This window comes from Macaca nemestrina, chromosome 5, assembly GCF_043159975.1.
Source record: "Macaca nemestrina isolate mMacNem1 chromosome 5, mMacNem.hap1, whole genome shotgun sequence".
In the NCBI taxonomy this organism is placed as follows: Eukaryota; Metazoa; Chordata; class Mammalia; order Primates; family Cercopithecidae; genus Macaca; species Macaca nemestrina.
This window is the reverse complement of record NC_092129.1, coordinates 73,695,430-73,711,396: the sequence shown is the minus strand read 5'-3', so window position 1 is coordinate 73,711,396 and position 15,967 is coordinate 73,695,430. Positions and strand designations below refer to the sequence as shown.

Here is a 15,967-nt window from a genome sequence, read left to right as displayed (position 1 = left end):
CTTGGTTCTAAAATTCTGTGTTTCCACATTTGTTTCTACTGCTGATTTGGCAAAGCAAAGAACATCCTCCCTTCTGTCCTGACCGTGCCATTACAGAGATGCAGTTCTGAAAAGCCGTGCGTTTTCTGGTTGTTTCTGGAATGTGAATTGTGAACTTTGTCTCTGCACGTGGCAGTTGTTTGCTCTCGTCCTGAGCAGCCATTGTTCTCCAGGCACATGGATTTTTGAGGTCGTGATCTTAGAAAGGTGCTCAGAGCAACTAAAGTAGCTTCTGAGTTTTTGCTCTTTTTTATGATGCATAAAGTAATTTTGACAAAAAAGAGTCTGATACCAGTTGTGATGCGTTAGTCATACAGCTATGAAGGCATGGCATTTGTGGTTGAAGGCATATCCCTGATACCTACCTTGAGTGTCCTTTTTTTCCCTTGCTTCCCTCTTCCCATAATATTTTGCTCATATTTTGATTTTTTTTAATTTTTAAGAGACAGGGTCTTACTCTGTTGCTTGGGTTGAAGTGCAGGGGTGTAATCATGATTCACTGTAGCCTCAGCCTCCTGGCTCAAGCAATCCTTCCACCTTAGCCTCCTGGATAGCTGGGACTACAGGTGCATGCCACCATGCCCAGCTTGTTTTTAAATTTTTTGTAGAAACGGGGTCTTGCTATGTTGCCCAGGCTGGTCTCAAATTCCTGGCCTCAAGTAATTCTCCTGCCTCGACCTCCCAAAGCACTGAGAGGCATAAGCCCACTGCACCTGGCCCTGTTTTGATTTTTAACCGAGTTTACTAGCAATCAATTAAATGAAAGAGGTAAATATTGTGATTAGCAAATGGGAAAGTTTTGCTTGTTGGTACACTTGTGTTTTATTGTGAAGGGTCCTTGACTGTGTGGCTGATTGAGGCTGTCCCCACTGCAGTGTAGGGAGAGGAGAGAAAGGGATGAAAGTAAAGGCAGAGGGGGTCGTGTTTGTTTCATGGGGTGAACTTCTGTCTAAGCAAGTTGATGTTGGCTTTCTAGGTATTTGGACACTTCTTTCAATACATTTTTGTTTAGCACTTACTCTGTGTCTGCTGCCCTGGGATACCAGAGTGAATAAACAGATGAAAAGTCCCTGACCTTCTGGATCTTACAGTCTCTGGGAGAGAGAAAATGGATTGATAAGCAAACTTTTATATATGAATATATGTGGTTATATAAAGGTAAAGCAATGCTAGGGAGGGAAGGTGCACAGGAAGGAGTGAGGATACAGTTTGAGATATGTGCCTGGAGTCACCTCCTTGAGAAGGTGACACTTGAGTAATTCAGCCAGGAGAAGTCTATGCTTGTCTGATGGGATGGGCTTATGCATCATCTCAAGTGCTACTTTCCCTGGTAATTGGAGAGAGGGGTCGATCGTTAGGAACTGATGATGACAAAAAAAAAAAAAAAAAAATCTCCCCATAGGAAGTACACGTCCTGATCTGGTCACATCACAAGGGTACCTGTGAGCATCCTCATTGCGCCTGCCCAGCTTATTGAGGCTTAAGAATGCCTGGGACATGATGAATGGTGATTTTTAAAATGTGTGTTGTATGAATGAAATAATGCTTTGGAAAGTTAGGCTGCTGAGAATGGCTTTTATCAGAACTCAAGGGACACAAGAGGTATTAGTTTTGTTTCTACGTTCATTTTCAGTTTCTCTTTTTCCCGTGGTGCTCACCGAGGGAGGTTAGTCTAGTGGTTAAGAGCATATTCTTCACAGACAGCTATAGGTTCAAATCCTACCTCTACACATTAATTAGCCCTGGGGCCTTGGACAAGTCACTTACAAGTTTTGAACCTCAATTTTCTCATTTGCAAAATGGGAATACAGATATTTACCTTATCAGATAATTTGGTGGGATTTCTACAAGTTAATGTTGAGTAAAAAAAAAAAAAAGGCAAAAAAGTAAGTGTGGCATGAAGATAAATGGTTACCATAAATACCTAAAATGCACGTGTGTGTGTGTTTGTGTGTGTATGTATAAAACATACATCCTATGCAAACTTGTATACAAGTTAATATGTAAATACAGTGGACAGTTTGGAAAAAAAGTTGTATTTACTCTGGCAGGGGGAGAAATAGGGAGGGAATGTAGGAGCCAAGCCAAAAAAAGAGAACAAAAGTTTTTTATTTACAAAAATCATGTATATGACCACATTTATGTAAAATGAGATAGAGATAAATAATATAAAATACTTAAAATAATACCTACTCCAAAAGATTGTTATGCAGATTAAATGAGATAAACATGTGGGCCGGGCGCAGTGGCTCACGCCTGTAATCCCAGCACTTTGGGAGGCCGAGGCGGGCGGATCACGAGGTCAGGAGATCGAGATATAACATGTGAAAAGCACAGTGCCTGCTTCAGAAGGAGTAGACTGTGGGAGGAAATACAAAAATCTTGCCTTGTACTTATTTTCTGAAATCAAATTTGATAGTTTGAGGTGAAGAACTGGACAAATATATTGCCCTCATCCTCTGGTATTTTTTTATTTTAAATTTGAACAGTTTTGAAGCAGTAAGACTGATACATAAATACATATCAGGATATCATTTTCTGAACTTAGATTGAAAAATATGTTTCTTAACAAGTGCTGTTGACAAGCACATGTTCTCTAGTAATTGAAGTGCATAGCCGGGCGTGGTGGCTCACGTCTGTAATCCCAGAACTTTGGGAGGCCGGGGCAGGTAGATCACCTGAGGTCAGGAGTTCGAGACTAGCCTGGCCAATATGGCGAAACCCCATCTGCACTAAAAATACAAAAATTAGCTGGGCATGGTGGCAGGCACCTATATGTCCCAGCTACTTGGGAGGCTAAGGCAGGAGAATCACTTGAACCCGGGAGGTGGAGGTTGTAGTCAGCCAAGATTGTTCTACTTCACTCCAGCCTGGGCGAAAGAATGAAACTCCGTCTCAAACAAAACAAAACAAAGAAAGAACATAGGTGCTTTGGCAAATGGTGATGTTTGCGCACATGTGCGCTCAGATACACGAATTGGAAATCACAAACTCGATGAATGATTTGAGTGTGGCTTACCCCAGGTGCATTGTGGTGGTAGCAATGAGACTGAACGTGCCAGGGAAGTTCACATTCTCTTGCAGCTGCTTGACAGAAGATCTGTTGACTGGGAAGACATCTGTCTTTGCCATTTACTCCTTTTAACTGGGGAATTGGAGAAATAAAAGTTGTATTTCTTTCCAGACAAAGAACATGTTCTGCCTGAGCCTTTATTCTTGGTGTCCCTGTGAAGAGACATCTGCTTGTCCCGTCTCTCTTCTACATCTTGCCGTCCCCCCTTCTTCTTTTGTGGTGACATCCTTTTCCTTCCATCCATCTCTGCATCCTTTCTTCCAATAATAATTTATGAGTCCTCTAATTTGAAGGATACATATTGCTGCTTCTTTTCTCCTGCAAGGAAATCGCACATTTCTTTTAAGAAGTTTCTTCATTTCTTAACATTTGTTTAGCTGTCATCCTATACCAAGTATAAGGATAGAGCTTCCCATTCAGTGTTGAGGCTGTAATTTGAGATGAAGGACCCCAAGGTGGGAAGGGATTGAGATCTGCATTTCCATTGTAGTCTCCTCATGTCGTGATGCCATGAAAACTGAAATAGGGACAGCAAGAGAGACACAATGGCACTGGCAGGTGCTGAGTTTCAGTCTGGAAAGAAATAGAGAATGAGGCCAGGTGTGGTGGTGCACGCCTCGAGGCCCAGCTACTAGAGGCTGAGATGGGAGGATCTCTTGAGCCCAGGAGTTTGAAACCAGCCTGGACAACATAACAAGATACTATCTTAACAACAACAATAAAAAAGAATTAGGAAAATGAGCAATATTTGTCCCTGAGAAAACTGAATGGAAAGAAAGCAAGCCTGCCAGGCTGAATGTCTCACGCCTTTAATCCCAGCACTTTGGGAGGCCAAATCGGGAGGATTGCTTGAGACCTGCCTGAGCAATATAGTGAGAACGCTATATTAAAAAAAAAAATTAAAAAGCTAGGCAAGCATGGTGGTGTGTGCCTATAGTCCCAGCTATTTGGGAGGCTGAGGTGGGAGGATTGCTTGAGCTTTGGAAGCGGAGGCTGCAGTGAGCCATGTTCGTGCCATTGCCCTGAGGCCTGGGTGACAGAGCGAGACCCTGTGTCACGTACATGAAAAGGAAGCAAGCCATGGAAGCAGAAGAGGAAAAGACCACTGCTGAGTGCTGACTGCGTCTCAGGTGTATATCCACGCTTGACGCGTGTCATCACACCGAATTCTCAGCAGGTGTGCATCCACACTTGATGTGTGTCATCATCACACCGAATTCTCAGCAGGTCTCAGAGGTAGGCTTTGTTATCACCCCATTTTAGAAAGAAGGCAACTAAGGCTCAGAGAAGTTGAACCTGCTGCGCAAGGCTGCTCAGTTCCTGAGAAGGCAGAATAGGAGGAGAGGCTGGGGGGTGCTGAGAGCCACCCAGGCTGGGCCTCTGCTGCCAGGTGACCCGGGGCTGTGAGAAGCTCAGCTCACTGTCCAGTCTCTGAGGGGGTGACTTGGTTTCAGCACTCATTTTTCCATTCCATTGCCTTCATGCCAGAAAACAATGTGAAGTCATGCCTGCAGCTGCTTCCTCTCGGCAGGAATGGGTGTGAGAACCACGATCTCGGTGGCGGGAGGTGAGAGGGAGCCCTTTCACACGCCAGCTGGAACAGTTTGGGAGGCGGAAAGCTCCTCGTGCTGCTGGCTCCATCACCACTGCAGTCACCACCGCAGGGAGCCGAAATTCTTGGTGACCTCTTGGATCCCTCAAGGAATCAAGTTGTAGGAACCATGCGGTCACAAGTCTACCTTGTTCTTGAGCTCTGGTGTATTGAGAATTGCTCTCTGCCTCTAGGTGATGGTCTCCCCGGAGTGACAGTGCTTGTATTAATTTAGAGATTTGTGGGCCGGGCGTGGTGACCCACACCTGTAATCCTAGCATTTTGGGAGGCCGAAGCGGGTGGATGGCTTGAGTCTAGGAATTCAAGATCAGCCTGGGCAACATGGCGAAACCCCGTCTCTACAAAGAATACAAAAATTAGCCAGGCGTGGTGGCGTGCACCTGTGGTCCCAGTTGCTTGAGAGGCTGAGATGGGAGGATCAGTTGAGCCCGGGAGGTCAAGGCTGCCAGTAAGCTGACATGGCACCACTGCATTCCCACTCGGGCGACAGAGTGAGACCCTGTCTAAAAAAAAAAAAAAAAAAGAAATTTGTGATGAAAGATAAACACAAAGACAAAGTATTAGTTTTATTTCTAGCACACAGTCACATATGTATACGGTGTTTCCAAGGTTGAAATTTATTTAACAAATCTGTCAGATAGTATTAATGGGGGATGAGCCATAACGGTAGTTGACAGTTTAGTTTTATCTATAAGATAGAATTGGAAAAGCACATTTTAGCTATAATTATTCCTATTTACAGAGGTTGCTCCTGTAGTTTAAGTTAATATCAACTTCACACATGTAAAAATACATCTCTAAATTTATTTTTTTTAAGTCTTTTCTCCCTGGGCTGCTCTTTTCCTGAGAGTCAGTATAAATTTTAGGAGCAGTCCTTATTATCGTTTCCTACATTTTTATCTAGTAGAAAAAAGTTTAAACAAATTTAAGAAGACAATAAAAGTCTGATTATTAAATCATATAGAGTAGAAACTGGTAGTCATCTTCCTCCTTCAGAAGTAGTAAAACATAACCTAAAAATGACTTTTTGATTGAAGTGAAAAATCTTCGCCTGACAATTCCAACACAGTTGATTAACATTTTTTCATGTACATAAAAGAATTAGCATTATCTTTAAGATTGTCCTAGCTTGGGATTACAGTTAATAGTGCTGAATAAACTCTATAGAATCTAGTTGTATTGACTTTTTTTTTCTGCATGCATTCTGCAGTATAGGTTGAAATCCTTTGCTACGGATGAGTTCTAGAAGGTTAACTGTGAAAGTTTCACATTGGCAATTTCACTTTGGCAGCTTTGAGACAGGACAATGGTGGTTCCTATAATCAGCTAACCCAGTTCATACAGTGTTCCAAGCCTTTTGTTCTTAAGCTGAATAAATAATGCTTTGCATTCCAGCCCTTTATTTCGTGTCATCAATAGCATACCTCAAGACCACTTTTTTGGCAGTGTGTTAATGAATGTTTTGTTGAACTCTTTTCATCTATCAAGGACTGAAATATCTGATTTAATCTCAGTGGTGCTTAAAATAAACGTTTGTGGCTGAGTTTACTCAAGCCCTTATTTGAAAGCTATTCTTGTAGGCAGGTCCAGAGCTAAAGACTGCCAGCTTGTTGGCCCACTGCTATCTGTTCCTGGGGGCACACTGGGAGCCATCGTCAGGTTTCTTGACTTGGATTTCTGACTTACTACTCTCTGGACAGTCTGGAGAGTAGGTGGATTTCAGTGCAATGATTTTTGTAAGTTTTCAAATTAAGTAATTGGCCAAATGGGTTCCTTGGATGAGAACTCCTTGGGTCAGGGGAGAGCGGGACCTTCAGAAGGTGAGAATGTCAGCTCTGTTCTCACTGTGCCCTCCCTTTCCCATCCCAGTCCCGCAGGACTGTGCAGGCTAAGGGCTGTGTCAGGGACCACCTTGAGCTGCAGAAAATATCTAGAAAGCTAAGCCAACAGTTCTGAAGGTTTTTAACTCTTGTACTCAGTGTTCATTTTCTCCATCCCCTTCTTTAGGATTGCTTTGTAGCAGAAATGGAGGATAAAGTTTTGACTGTGGTAAGTATGCGTTCTAAAAGTTATTGTAAAATTCCTTTTCCAAAGGCAGTGGGAATCACATTAAGTAAATGCACCGTGGCTAATTACTTCAGGAGATACTCTGAAATATTGGCTTTTGGGACATGAGTTTTTAAATTTAGGTGGAAGGGAAAGCACAAAAGTTACTTAACAAGACCAACTACTGTGAAAATTCCTGTGCTTAAATTAGCTACATTGAGTCTCTGTTTTATTATTACTTTTTCTGAACATTATATCAGGATACAGTTATACGTACATTGCTAGCTAGCCTGCTAATCATGATTGAACTGATGTGCAAATTTCACTTTAGGACTGTTTTGATTTAAGAAAAAAATTCTTGGCAACAACCTTATGATGGAGGGGGGATGTGCTGTAACTGTTTAAGGAGCATTTTGTAACTATTCATCATCACTTCCTCCTTTTGACATAAGCCAGCCTGTGCTCTTTTGATAAGACCTTCCTCCTACTGATGTTGAGGAATTTAGCAATGAAACTGCTATAAATATATTTTCCATAAATAGGGAGGCCAAACAAATTGGAGGAATGTAAAAAGTATCACTTCTTGGATTCTCCCCCTTGGAAAGAAAAATCACTCTTTGGAATTTCCTGATTTCTTTGGTGGTTTAATTTTGAAAGGTTAGATGAGTCTGATTGGGGAAATAGCACACGTAACCACTGTTACTTCTACAAGGAGACTACTTAATAGGGATCCTCTCATTGTCTCTTTAGTTTTACCTCGTCGGTGTTTGGCATTCAAAGAATGTGAGTGATCACTAAAAAGATGATAGACCTAAATGTAAAATGCAAAACTATAAACCATCTAAAAGATAACATAGGAGAAAATGTAGGTGACTGTCAGTCAGTTTTGCAATGAGTTTTCAGATAGAATACCAAAAGCATAATTCATGCTTTTGGAAAAATTGATAACGTGGACTTCATTAAAATTAAAAACCGCTGTGTGAAATGCACTGGTAAGAGAATGAAAAGACAAGCCACAGACTGGGAGAAAATGTTTTCAAAACACCTATCAGATAAAGAACTTGTATCCAAAATGTACAAAGAACTCTTAAAATAAGAATAAGAAGACAAACAACCCAATTATAAAGGAGGCAAAAGATCTGAACAGGTACTTACATACACATGGCAAATAAGCCTATGAAAAGATGTTCAATGTCATCTGTAATTAGGGAATTGCAAATTAAAACAACGAGATACCACTATGCACCTATTATATAGGCTAAAATATAAAATACTGACAACACCAAACGCTGCTGAGGATGTGGAGCAACAGGAATGCTCATTAATTGCTGGTAGAAATGCAAAATGGTGCAGGCAGTTTGGAGGACAATTTGGAAGTTTCTTACAAAATGAAACATATTCTTACCATATGATCCAACAGTTGTGCTCCTAAATATTTACCCAAAGGAGTTGAAAATTTACATCAAAAAATGTGCACAGGATGTTTATAGCAGGTTTACTCAAAATTGCCAAAAATATTGGAAGCAACCTTAATGTCTCTCAATAGGTAAATGGATAAAGAAACTGTTGTACATCTATAAAATAGAATATTATTCAGCAATAAAAAAGAAATAAGCTATTAAGTCCTGAAAATATATGGAGGAAACTTACAAGCATATTGTTAATTGAAATAAGGCAGTCTGAAAAGGCTACATGCTGCAAAATTCTGACTATTTGGCATTCTAGAAAATCAAAACCACAGAGATAGTAAAAAGATCTATGTTTGCCAGGGGTTCATGGTGAGGGATGGGGTGGTGGATAATTAGGTTGCGCACAGGGGATATTTAGGACATTGAAACTATCCTGTATGAGACTGTAATGATGGATACATGACATTAGGCATTTGTCAGAACTCGTAGAATGTACACCACAAAAAGTGAACCCTAATATAAATTAAAGATTTTAGTTAATGTCTGAATATTAGTTCATCATTTGTTTTTGTTTTGTTTTGTTTTGTTTTTTTGGAGACAGAGTCTCCCTCTGTCACCCAAGCTGAAGTAGAGTGGTGTGACTCGGCTCACTGCAGCCTCAGCCTCTGCCTCCGAGGTTCAAGCAATTCTGCAACCTCAGCCTCCCAAGTAGCTGGGGTTACAGGCACCCGCCACCATGCCCATCTAATTTTTCTATTTTTAGTAGAGATGGGATTTTGCCATATTGGTCAGGCTGGTCTTGAACTGCTGACTTCAGGTGATCCACCCACCTTGGCCTCCCAAAGTGCTGAGATTACAGTCGTGAGCCACTGTGCCCAGCCTAGTTCATCATTTGTAACAAATGCATTGCACTAGGACAAGATGTTAATAATAGAGGAAGCTGGGAATGGAGGGTGGTGGTGGAGGGGATATATGGGAACTCAATGGACTTTTTGCTCAATTTTTTAAATAAACCTAAAACAGCTTTAAAAAGTAAAGTCCATTAAAAAAATGGTTTAGGCCCAAAACAATTTTTTTTTTTTTTTTTTTTTTTTTTGCCTTGTCAATATTTGGTGTTCAGAGACTGTGAGCAATCATTGAAAAGTCAGGTACGTGGCCTTGGAGAGATGATTCCACTTCATTGCTGAAAGGGGATTTCTGCCTGGCCTGTGCTCTTCGGTGGTCATGGAGGAGTGAATATAAAAACTGCCCTTTGTAAACAAAGCTGAAATAGTGGCACTATTCCCACGGATGGTAAACATGGAGTCTAAATGCCATGCATTCATTGAGCAGAATTATCAGAATGATTGCCGACCAGAACTAAAGATTATAGGTGAAATGCATTTCTCTAAAAATCAGCTTGAGATAAACTTGGTTAATGATTGAACTTTCCTGACTATTTGCTTTTCCAATTCTAGGTCAAGGTTTTAAATGGCATCTGTGACAAAACAATCCGATCTACCACAGATCCTGTGATGAGCCAATGTGCATGTCTGGAGGAAGTTCACTTACCAAACATTAAACCTGGGGAAGGCCTGGTAAGTTCTAATAACACTTGTTTTATTTTCAGATAACATATATCATCATTTACTAAATTTTTTAAAAAAAATTCCTTATTGCTTTCACTGTAATTCTGAAAAGTAGAATTAAGTTAGACCGCCTTCCGTGATGTAGTTAGGAATGTGCTATCTTGAATCCTGTTGATATGTTTTCTACCTTCAAAGTATAAAAATAAATACAATTTTAAAACTGTATACTCATATTTTGAAGATAACACTTTATTTTTAGGACTTAGCAATGCAAGGAAATATAAAACATTTACACAAAGGAAATATGGTCTCTGGCTACAAAAACAACATTTGTCTGAAAGTCTCTATTAGCACTTAGAAGAATGTCAGAAGAGACTGGCTGAAGGCAGTGATTCTTAAGAAGGGTTTAGAAACGTTTCATGAGTAATATACGAGCTATATCATAACAGGCTGTGGGACTACATACAGGTAGTCTCCTAGTACCTAGCGTGCATCCTGTGGGATTAATTTGCTGAAATTTTCATGAAGAAGCTGTGAAGCCCATTAGTTAGCTTAGAGGCTTTGAGTCAGAGAGAGCTGGGTTTAAGTCCCAGCTCTTTAGGGACTTAACCTCTTTACGTGTCAGTTTCCTCATAGGGTTGTTGAAAGTATTGTATTAGATTGTGAGTGCCAAGTGCCAGGCCCCAAGCACATAGTACGTGTGCATTAATGTGGCTGCAGCTACTGTTGCTGGTATTGATGATGAGGAGGTGAAAAAGGAGGAGGAGAAGGTGGAGGGGGAGAAGTATCTAATGTATAGGTAGCTGTTGGGAGCTATTAAGGTAGTCTCTGCTCTTAGATAGAAAAAAACAAAAATCAACCTACTGTTTTAGGCCCACATTCTTAGTGAGCAGAAATTTGCATATTGGTACTGCTTGACTTCAAGGCAAATGATGGATTATAACAGATTAAGTTTAAACAGGGAGGACTTCCTGGAGGTAGGTTTATAGTCAAATATTTAAGCAGATAAATGCCCTGAGCAGGCAGAAATGGAGTTGTCATTTCAGATGGTAGAGTTATACAAGCAGTGCCCTGGGAAGGGGAGTACCATGTGTAGGGGAGAAGCTGATATAATCTGTGAGTGAAAGTAACAGGATAGGAGAGGAATGGGGAGAACCTGAAGGCGTTGGTGTTTGATGGGTCTCTCATCATAAATTGGTGTAGGTTAATGAGCAGGCTGGGTGCAGCATAATGTCTGAGGAGGGTCCACATTATTACAGCATAGATACCAGGGTGAGCAACTACGTTTTGCCTGTTCTACTTTTTGCTCTCTTTTCCCATCTTGTAGCCGTTTAATTAAACAACATTAAATGTGGTGAGTCCAACTGCAGAAATAATTCCTCAATGATATATTCGGTGTATCACTCAGTGAGGCATGGCCTCTGAGTTTGCCTCTCAGGCCTCTTAGGAGAGAGAATATTCATTCATCTTTACATTTCCCTTAAAAGGAAGGATGTCTGTTACTAATTTGCTACCTATGCTTTGTTATTTAATAATCTTTGTTCATGTATCTTTGTCTGATTATTAGTAGCTTTAATAGTCACTCTGAGGTTATTTCGGTTACCAAATTTAAATGAATATATTGTGTCCCTAGACCAAGAAATGGTCAAGAAAGAACCGTTCTTTGGCTGGGTGTGGTGGCTTACTCCTATAATCCCAGCACTTTGGGAGGCCGAGGTGGGAGGATCACTTGAGCCCAGGAGTTTGAAACCAGCCCGGGTAACGTAGCGAGGTCCTTTCTCTATTAAAAAAATAAAATAATTAGCTGGGTGTGGTGGCACACACCTGTAGTCCTGGCTACTTGGGGAGGCTGAGGTGAGAGGATCACTTGAGCCCAGGAGTTCAAGGTAACAGTGAGCTGTGTTGGCATCGCTACACTCCAGTCTAGGCAACATAGCAAGACCCCGTCTCATCGTCAACATAATAGAACCGTTCTTGTTTGAAGTGCCTCTCTCATTCACTCATTCTGTAGGTCTAAGAAAAAGCCCACATCCTCGGAGTTGTGGCATAATTCTGTGTGCCTGGTACACAGATTATAGCATCAAAGAGATCACACGTTTTACTGCTTTCACCAGTATTTCAGTTTGCTTAGCTCCCCTTCACCACCCTTTGGATCTTGTTTCTCGATGTTTCGGGAGGCTGAAAAACGAGTATTGTTCTGAAGGGACTGTTGTTAATGTTTTATAAGTTTAAGTCTTGCTTGGGGTGATGTCTGTAAATGTTGGAGTAATGAGTTAATCTGTTTGTGACTCACTCCAGGGCATGTACATCAAATCAACCTACGATGGGTTACACGTGATTACTGGAACCACAGAAAATGTAAGTGTATATTCATTAAGTGTAAAAGCTGTTGTGTGTTTAAACAAATTTGATCCACAGTCTCTATACTTTGAATTTAAATGTGTGCATGCTATTTGATTATTATGAGAGCATGGGTGCCTGCTTTGTTTATTTCTGTTGACAGAGTACTGCTTGTCACCAACTGTTGTCAATTTATTATTTAAATCGTCCTTTATTGCTCTTGTTCATACACCTTGCCCAGTTTTTATGCTACCCTTGTGTTAATTACTGCTTTTGCACCCTGGAAGTGTGAAGCCATAAATACAAAAGCAATGATCTTTTTGTTTTTGAGAATCACTCTTATAAGAACTGGGATTGGTAGCCATGTGTATAAAATATATATTTTTTGATTTAATGGAATTTTTATGTCTCCAAAGCAGCTATTTCAGGATTTTTTTTACAACATATTTTTATAGTTGTGTTTCATAACATTTGGCATGATACTGAAATTTAGTCCTCTCTCCCCGCCCTTTGAATAGGAAAAGCAGGTCTGTTTTCTACTGTGAGAGACTTGTGTACACTGTGTACTTCCTTCTGGAAATTCTGCTATGTGTAGGGTTGTCTTTAGCCCCTCAACATTTTGAATTTGTGAGAAGTAGAGCTAGTTGAATGCTTTCTTCTTGCAGCCTACAATATGGCGTGCTTTTGAAAGACATTGATATGAAACTAAAAATGTTTGAATAGCTTCCCTGGGTCTGTGTAAAAGAACCATGGATTTGGGGGAATTAACCTATTTAATCAGCTAAGACAAGAGGAGATAATTCCTAAAATTAGGGGAAATTTTAGTAGCTGCTTTTCTAATCTGTTTGGTAGAAATATGTGTCTAATTTTGAGCTTCAGCTGCTAGATCTTTCTTTTTTTTTTAAATTAATTAATTAATTTATTTATTATTATTATACTTTAAGTTGTAGGGTACATGTGCATAACGTGCAGGTTTGTTACATATGTATACTTGTGCCATGTTGGTGTGCTGCACCCATCAACTTGTCATTTACATCAGGTATAACTCCCAGTGCAATCCCTCTCCCCTCCCCCCTCCCCATGATAGGCCCCGGTGTGTGATGTTCCCCTTCCTGAGTCCAAGTGATCTCATTATTCAGTTCCCACCTATGAGTGAGAACATGCGGTGTTTGGTTTTCTGTTCTTGTGATAGTTTGCTAAGAATGATGGTTTCCAGCTGCATCCATGTCCCTACAAAGGACACAAACTCATCCTTTTTTATGGCTGCATAGTATTCCATGGTGTATATGTGCCACATTTTCTTAATCCAATCTGTCACTGATGGACATTTGGGTTGATTCCAAGTCTTTGCTATTGTGAATAGTGCTGCAATAAACATACGTGTGCATGTATCTTTATAGCAGCATAATTTATAATCCTTTGGGCATATACCCAGTAATGGGATGGCTGGGTCATATGGTACATCTAGTTCTAGATCCTTGAGGAATCGCCATACTGTTTTCCATAATGGTTGAACTAGTTTACAATCCCACCAACAGTGTAAAAGTGTTCCTATTTCTCCACATCCTCTCCAGCACCTGTTGTTTCCTGACTTTTTAATGATCGCCATTCTAACTGGTGTGAGATGGTATCTCATTGTGGTTTTGATTTGCATTTCTCTGATGGCCAGTGATGATGAGCATTTTTTCATGTGTCTGTTGGCTGTATGTCTTCTTTTGAGAAATGTCTGTTCATATCCTTTGCCCACTTTTTGATGGGGTTGTTTGTTTTTTTCTTGTAAATTTGTTTGAGTTCTTTGTAGGTTCTGGATATTAGCCCTTTGTCAGATGAGTAGATTGCAAAAATTTTCTCCCATTCTGTAGGTTGCCTGTTCACTCTGATAGTAGTTTCTTTTGCTGTGCAGAAGCTCTTTAGTTTAATGAGATCCCATTTGTCAATTTTGGCTTTTGCTGCCATTGCTTTTGGTGTTTTAGACATGAAGTCTTTGCCCATGCCTATGTCCTGAATGGTACTACCTAGGTTTTCCTCTAGGATTTTTATGGTATTAGGTCTAACATTTAAGTCTCTAATCCATCTTGAATTAATTTTCGTATAAGGAGTAAGGAAAGGATCCAGTTTCAGCTTTCTACTTATGGCTAGCCAATTTTCCCAGCACCGTTTATTAAATAGGGAATCCTTTCCCCATTTCTTGTTTCTCTCAGGTTTGTCAAAGATCAGATGGCTGTAGATGTGTGGTATTATTTCTGAGGACTCTGTTCTGTTCCATTGGTCTATATCTCTGTTTTGGTACCAGTACCATGCTGTTTTGGTTACTGTAGCCTTGTAGTATAGTTTGAAGTCAGGTAGCGTGATGCCTCCAGCTTTGTTCTTTTGACTTAGGATTGTCTTGGAGATGCAGGCTCTTTTTTGGTTCCATATGAACTTTAAAGCAGTTTTTTCCAATTCTGTGAAGAAGCTCATTGGTAGCTTGATGGGGATGGCATTGAATCTATAAATAACCTTGGGCAGTATGGCCATTTTCACGATATTGATTCTTCCTATCCATGAGCATGGTATGTTCTTCCATTTGTTTGTGTCCTCTTTTATTTCACTGAGCAGTGGTTTGTAGTTCTCCTTGAAGAGGTCCTTTACATCCCTTGTAAGTTGGATTCCTAGGTATTTTATTCTCTTTGAAGCAATTGTGAATGGAAGTTCATTCCTGATTTGGCTCTCTGTTTGTCTGTTACTGGTGTATAAGAATGCTTGTGATTTTTGCACATTAATTTTGTATCCTGAGACTTTGCTGAAGTTGCTTATCAGCTTAAGGAGATTTTGGGCTGAGACAATGGGGTTTTCTCAATATACAATCATGTCATCTGCAAACAGGGACAATTTGACTTCTTCTTTTCCTAACTGAATACCCTTGATTTCTTTCTCTTGCCTGATTGCCCTAGCCAGAACTTCCAACACTATGTTGAATAGGAGTGGTGAGAGAGGGCATCCCTGTCTTGTGCCAGTTTTCAAAGGGAATTTTTCCAGTTTTTGCCCATTCAGTATGATATTGGCTGTGGGTTTGTCATAAATAGCTCTTATTATTTTGAGGTACGTTCCATCAATACCGAATTTATTGAGCGTTTTTAGCATGAGGGGCTGTTGAATTTTGTCAAAAGCCTTTTCTGCATCTATTGAGATAATCATGTGGTTCTTGTCTTTGGTTCTGTTTATATGCTGGATTATGTTTATTGATTTGCGAATGTTGAACCAGCCTTGCATCCCAGGGATGAAGCCCACTTGATCATGGTGGATAAGCTTTTTGATGTGTTGCTGAATCCGGTTTGCCAGTATTTTATTGAGGATTTTTGCATCAATGTTCATCAGGGATATTGGTCTAAAATTCTCTTTTTTTGTTGTGTCTCTGCCAGGCTTTGGTATCAGGATGATGTTGGCCTCATAAAATGAGTTAGGGAGGATTCCCTCTTTTTCTATTGATTGGAATAGTTTCAGAAGGAATGGTACCAACTCCTCCTTGTACCTCTGGTAGAATTCAGCTGTGAATCCATCTGGTCCTGGACTTTTTTTGGTTGGTAGGCTATTAATTATTGCCTCAATTTCAGAGCCTACTATTGGTCTATTCAGGGATTCAACTTCTTCCTGGTTTAGTCTTGGAAGAGTGTAAGTGTCCAGGAAATTATCCATTTCTTCTAGATTTTCCAGTTTATTTGCGTAGAGGTGTTTATAGTATTCTCTGATGGTAGTTTGTATTTCTGTGGGGTCGGTGGTGATATCCCCTTTATCATTTTTCATTGTGTCGATTTGATTCTTCTCTCTTTTCTTCTTTATTAGTCTTGCTAGTGGTCTGTCAATTTTGTTGATCTTTTCAAAAAACCAACTCCTGGATTCA

The 15,967-nt window shown here is 40.2% G+C and overlaps 1 protein-coding gene across 5 annotated transcripts in view; it reads left to right on the top strand.

Annotated features, from left to right (window-relative positions):
• Positions 1-15,967, top strand: part of LOC105478714 (CNKSR family member 3) — a 113,369-nt gene that overhangs the window by 71,323 nt on the left and 26,079 nt on the right. For all 5 annotated transcript variants that reach the window (XM_011736287.3, XM_071096633.1, XM_011736291.2 and 2 more), the window contains 3 exons: positions 6,732-6,773; positions 9,637-9,756; positions 12,046-12,105. In XM_011736287.3, the coding sequence (XP_011734589.2) occupies positions 6,732-6,773; positions 9,637-9,756; positions 12,046-12,105 (222 nt within the window). The remainder of the gene's footprint in view (positions 1-6,731; positions 6,774-9,636; positions 9,757-12,045; positions 12,106-15,967) is intronic.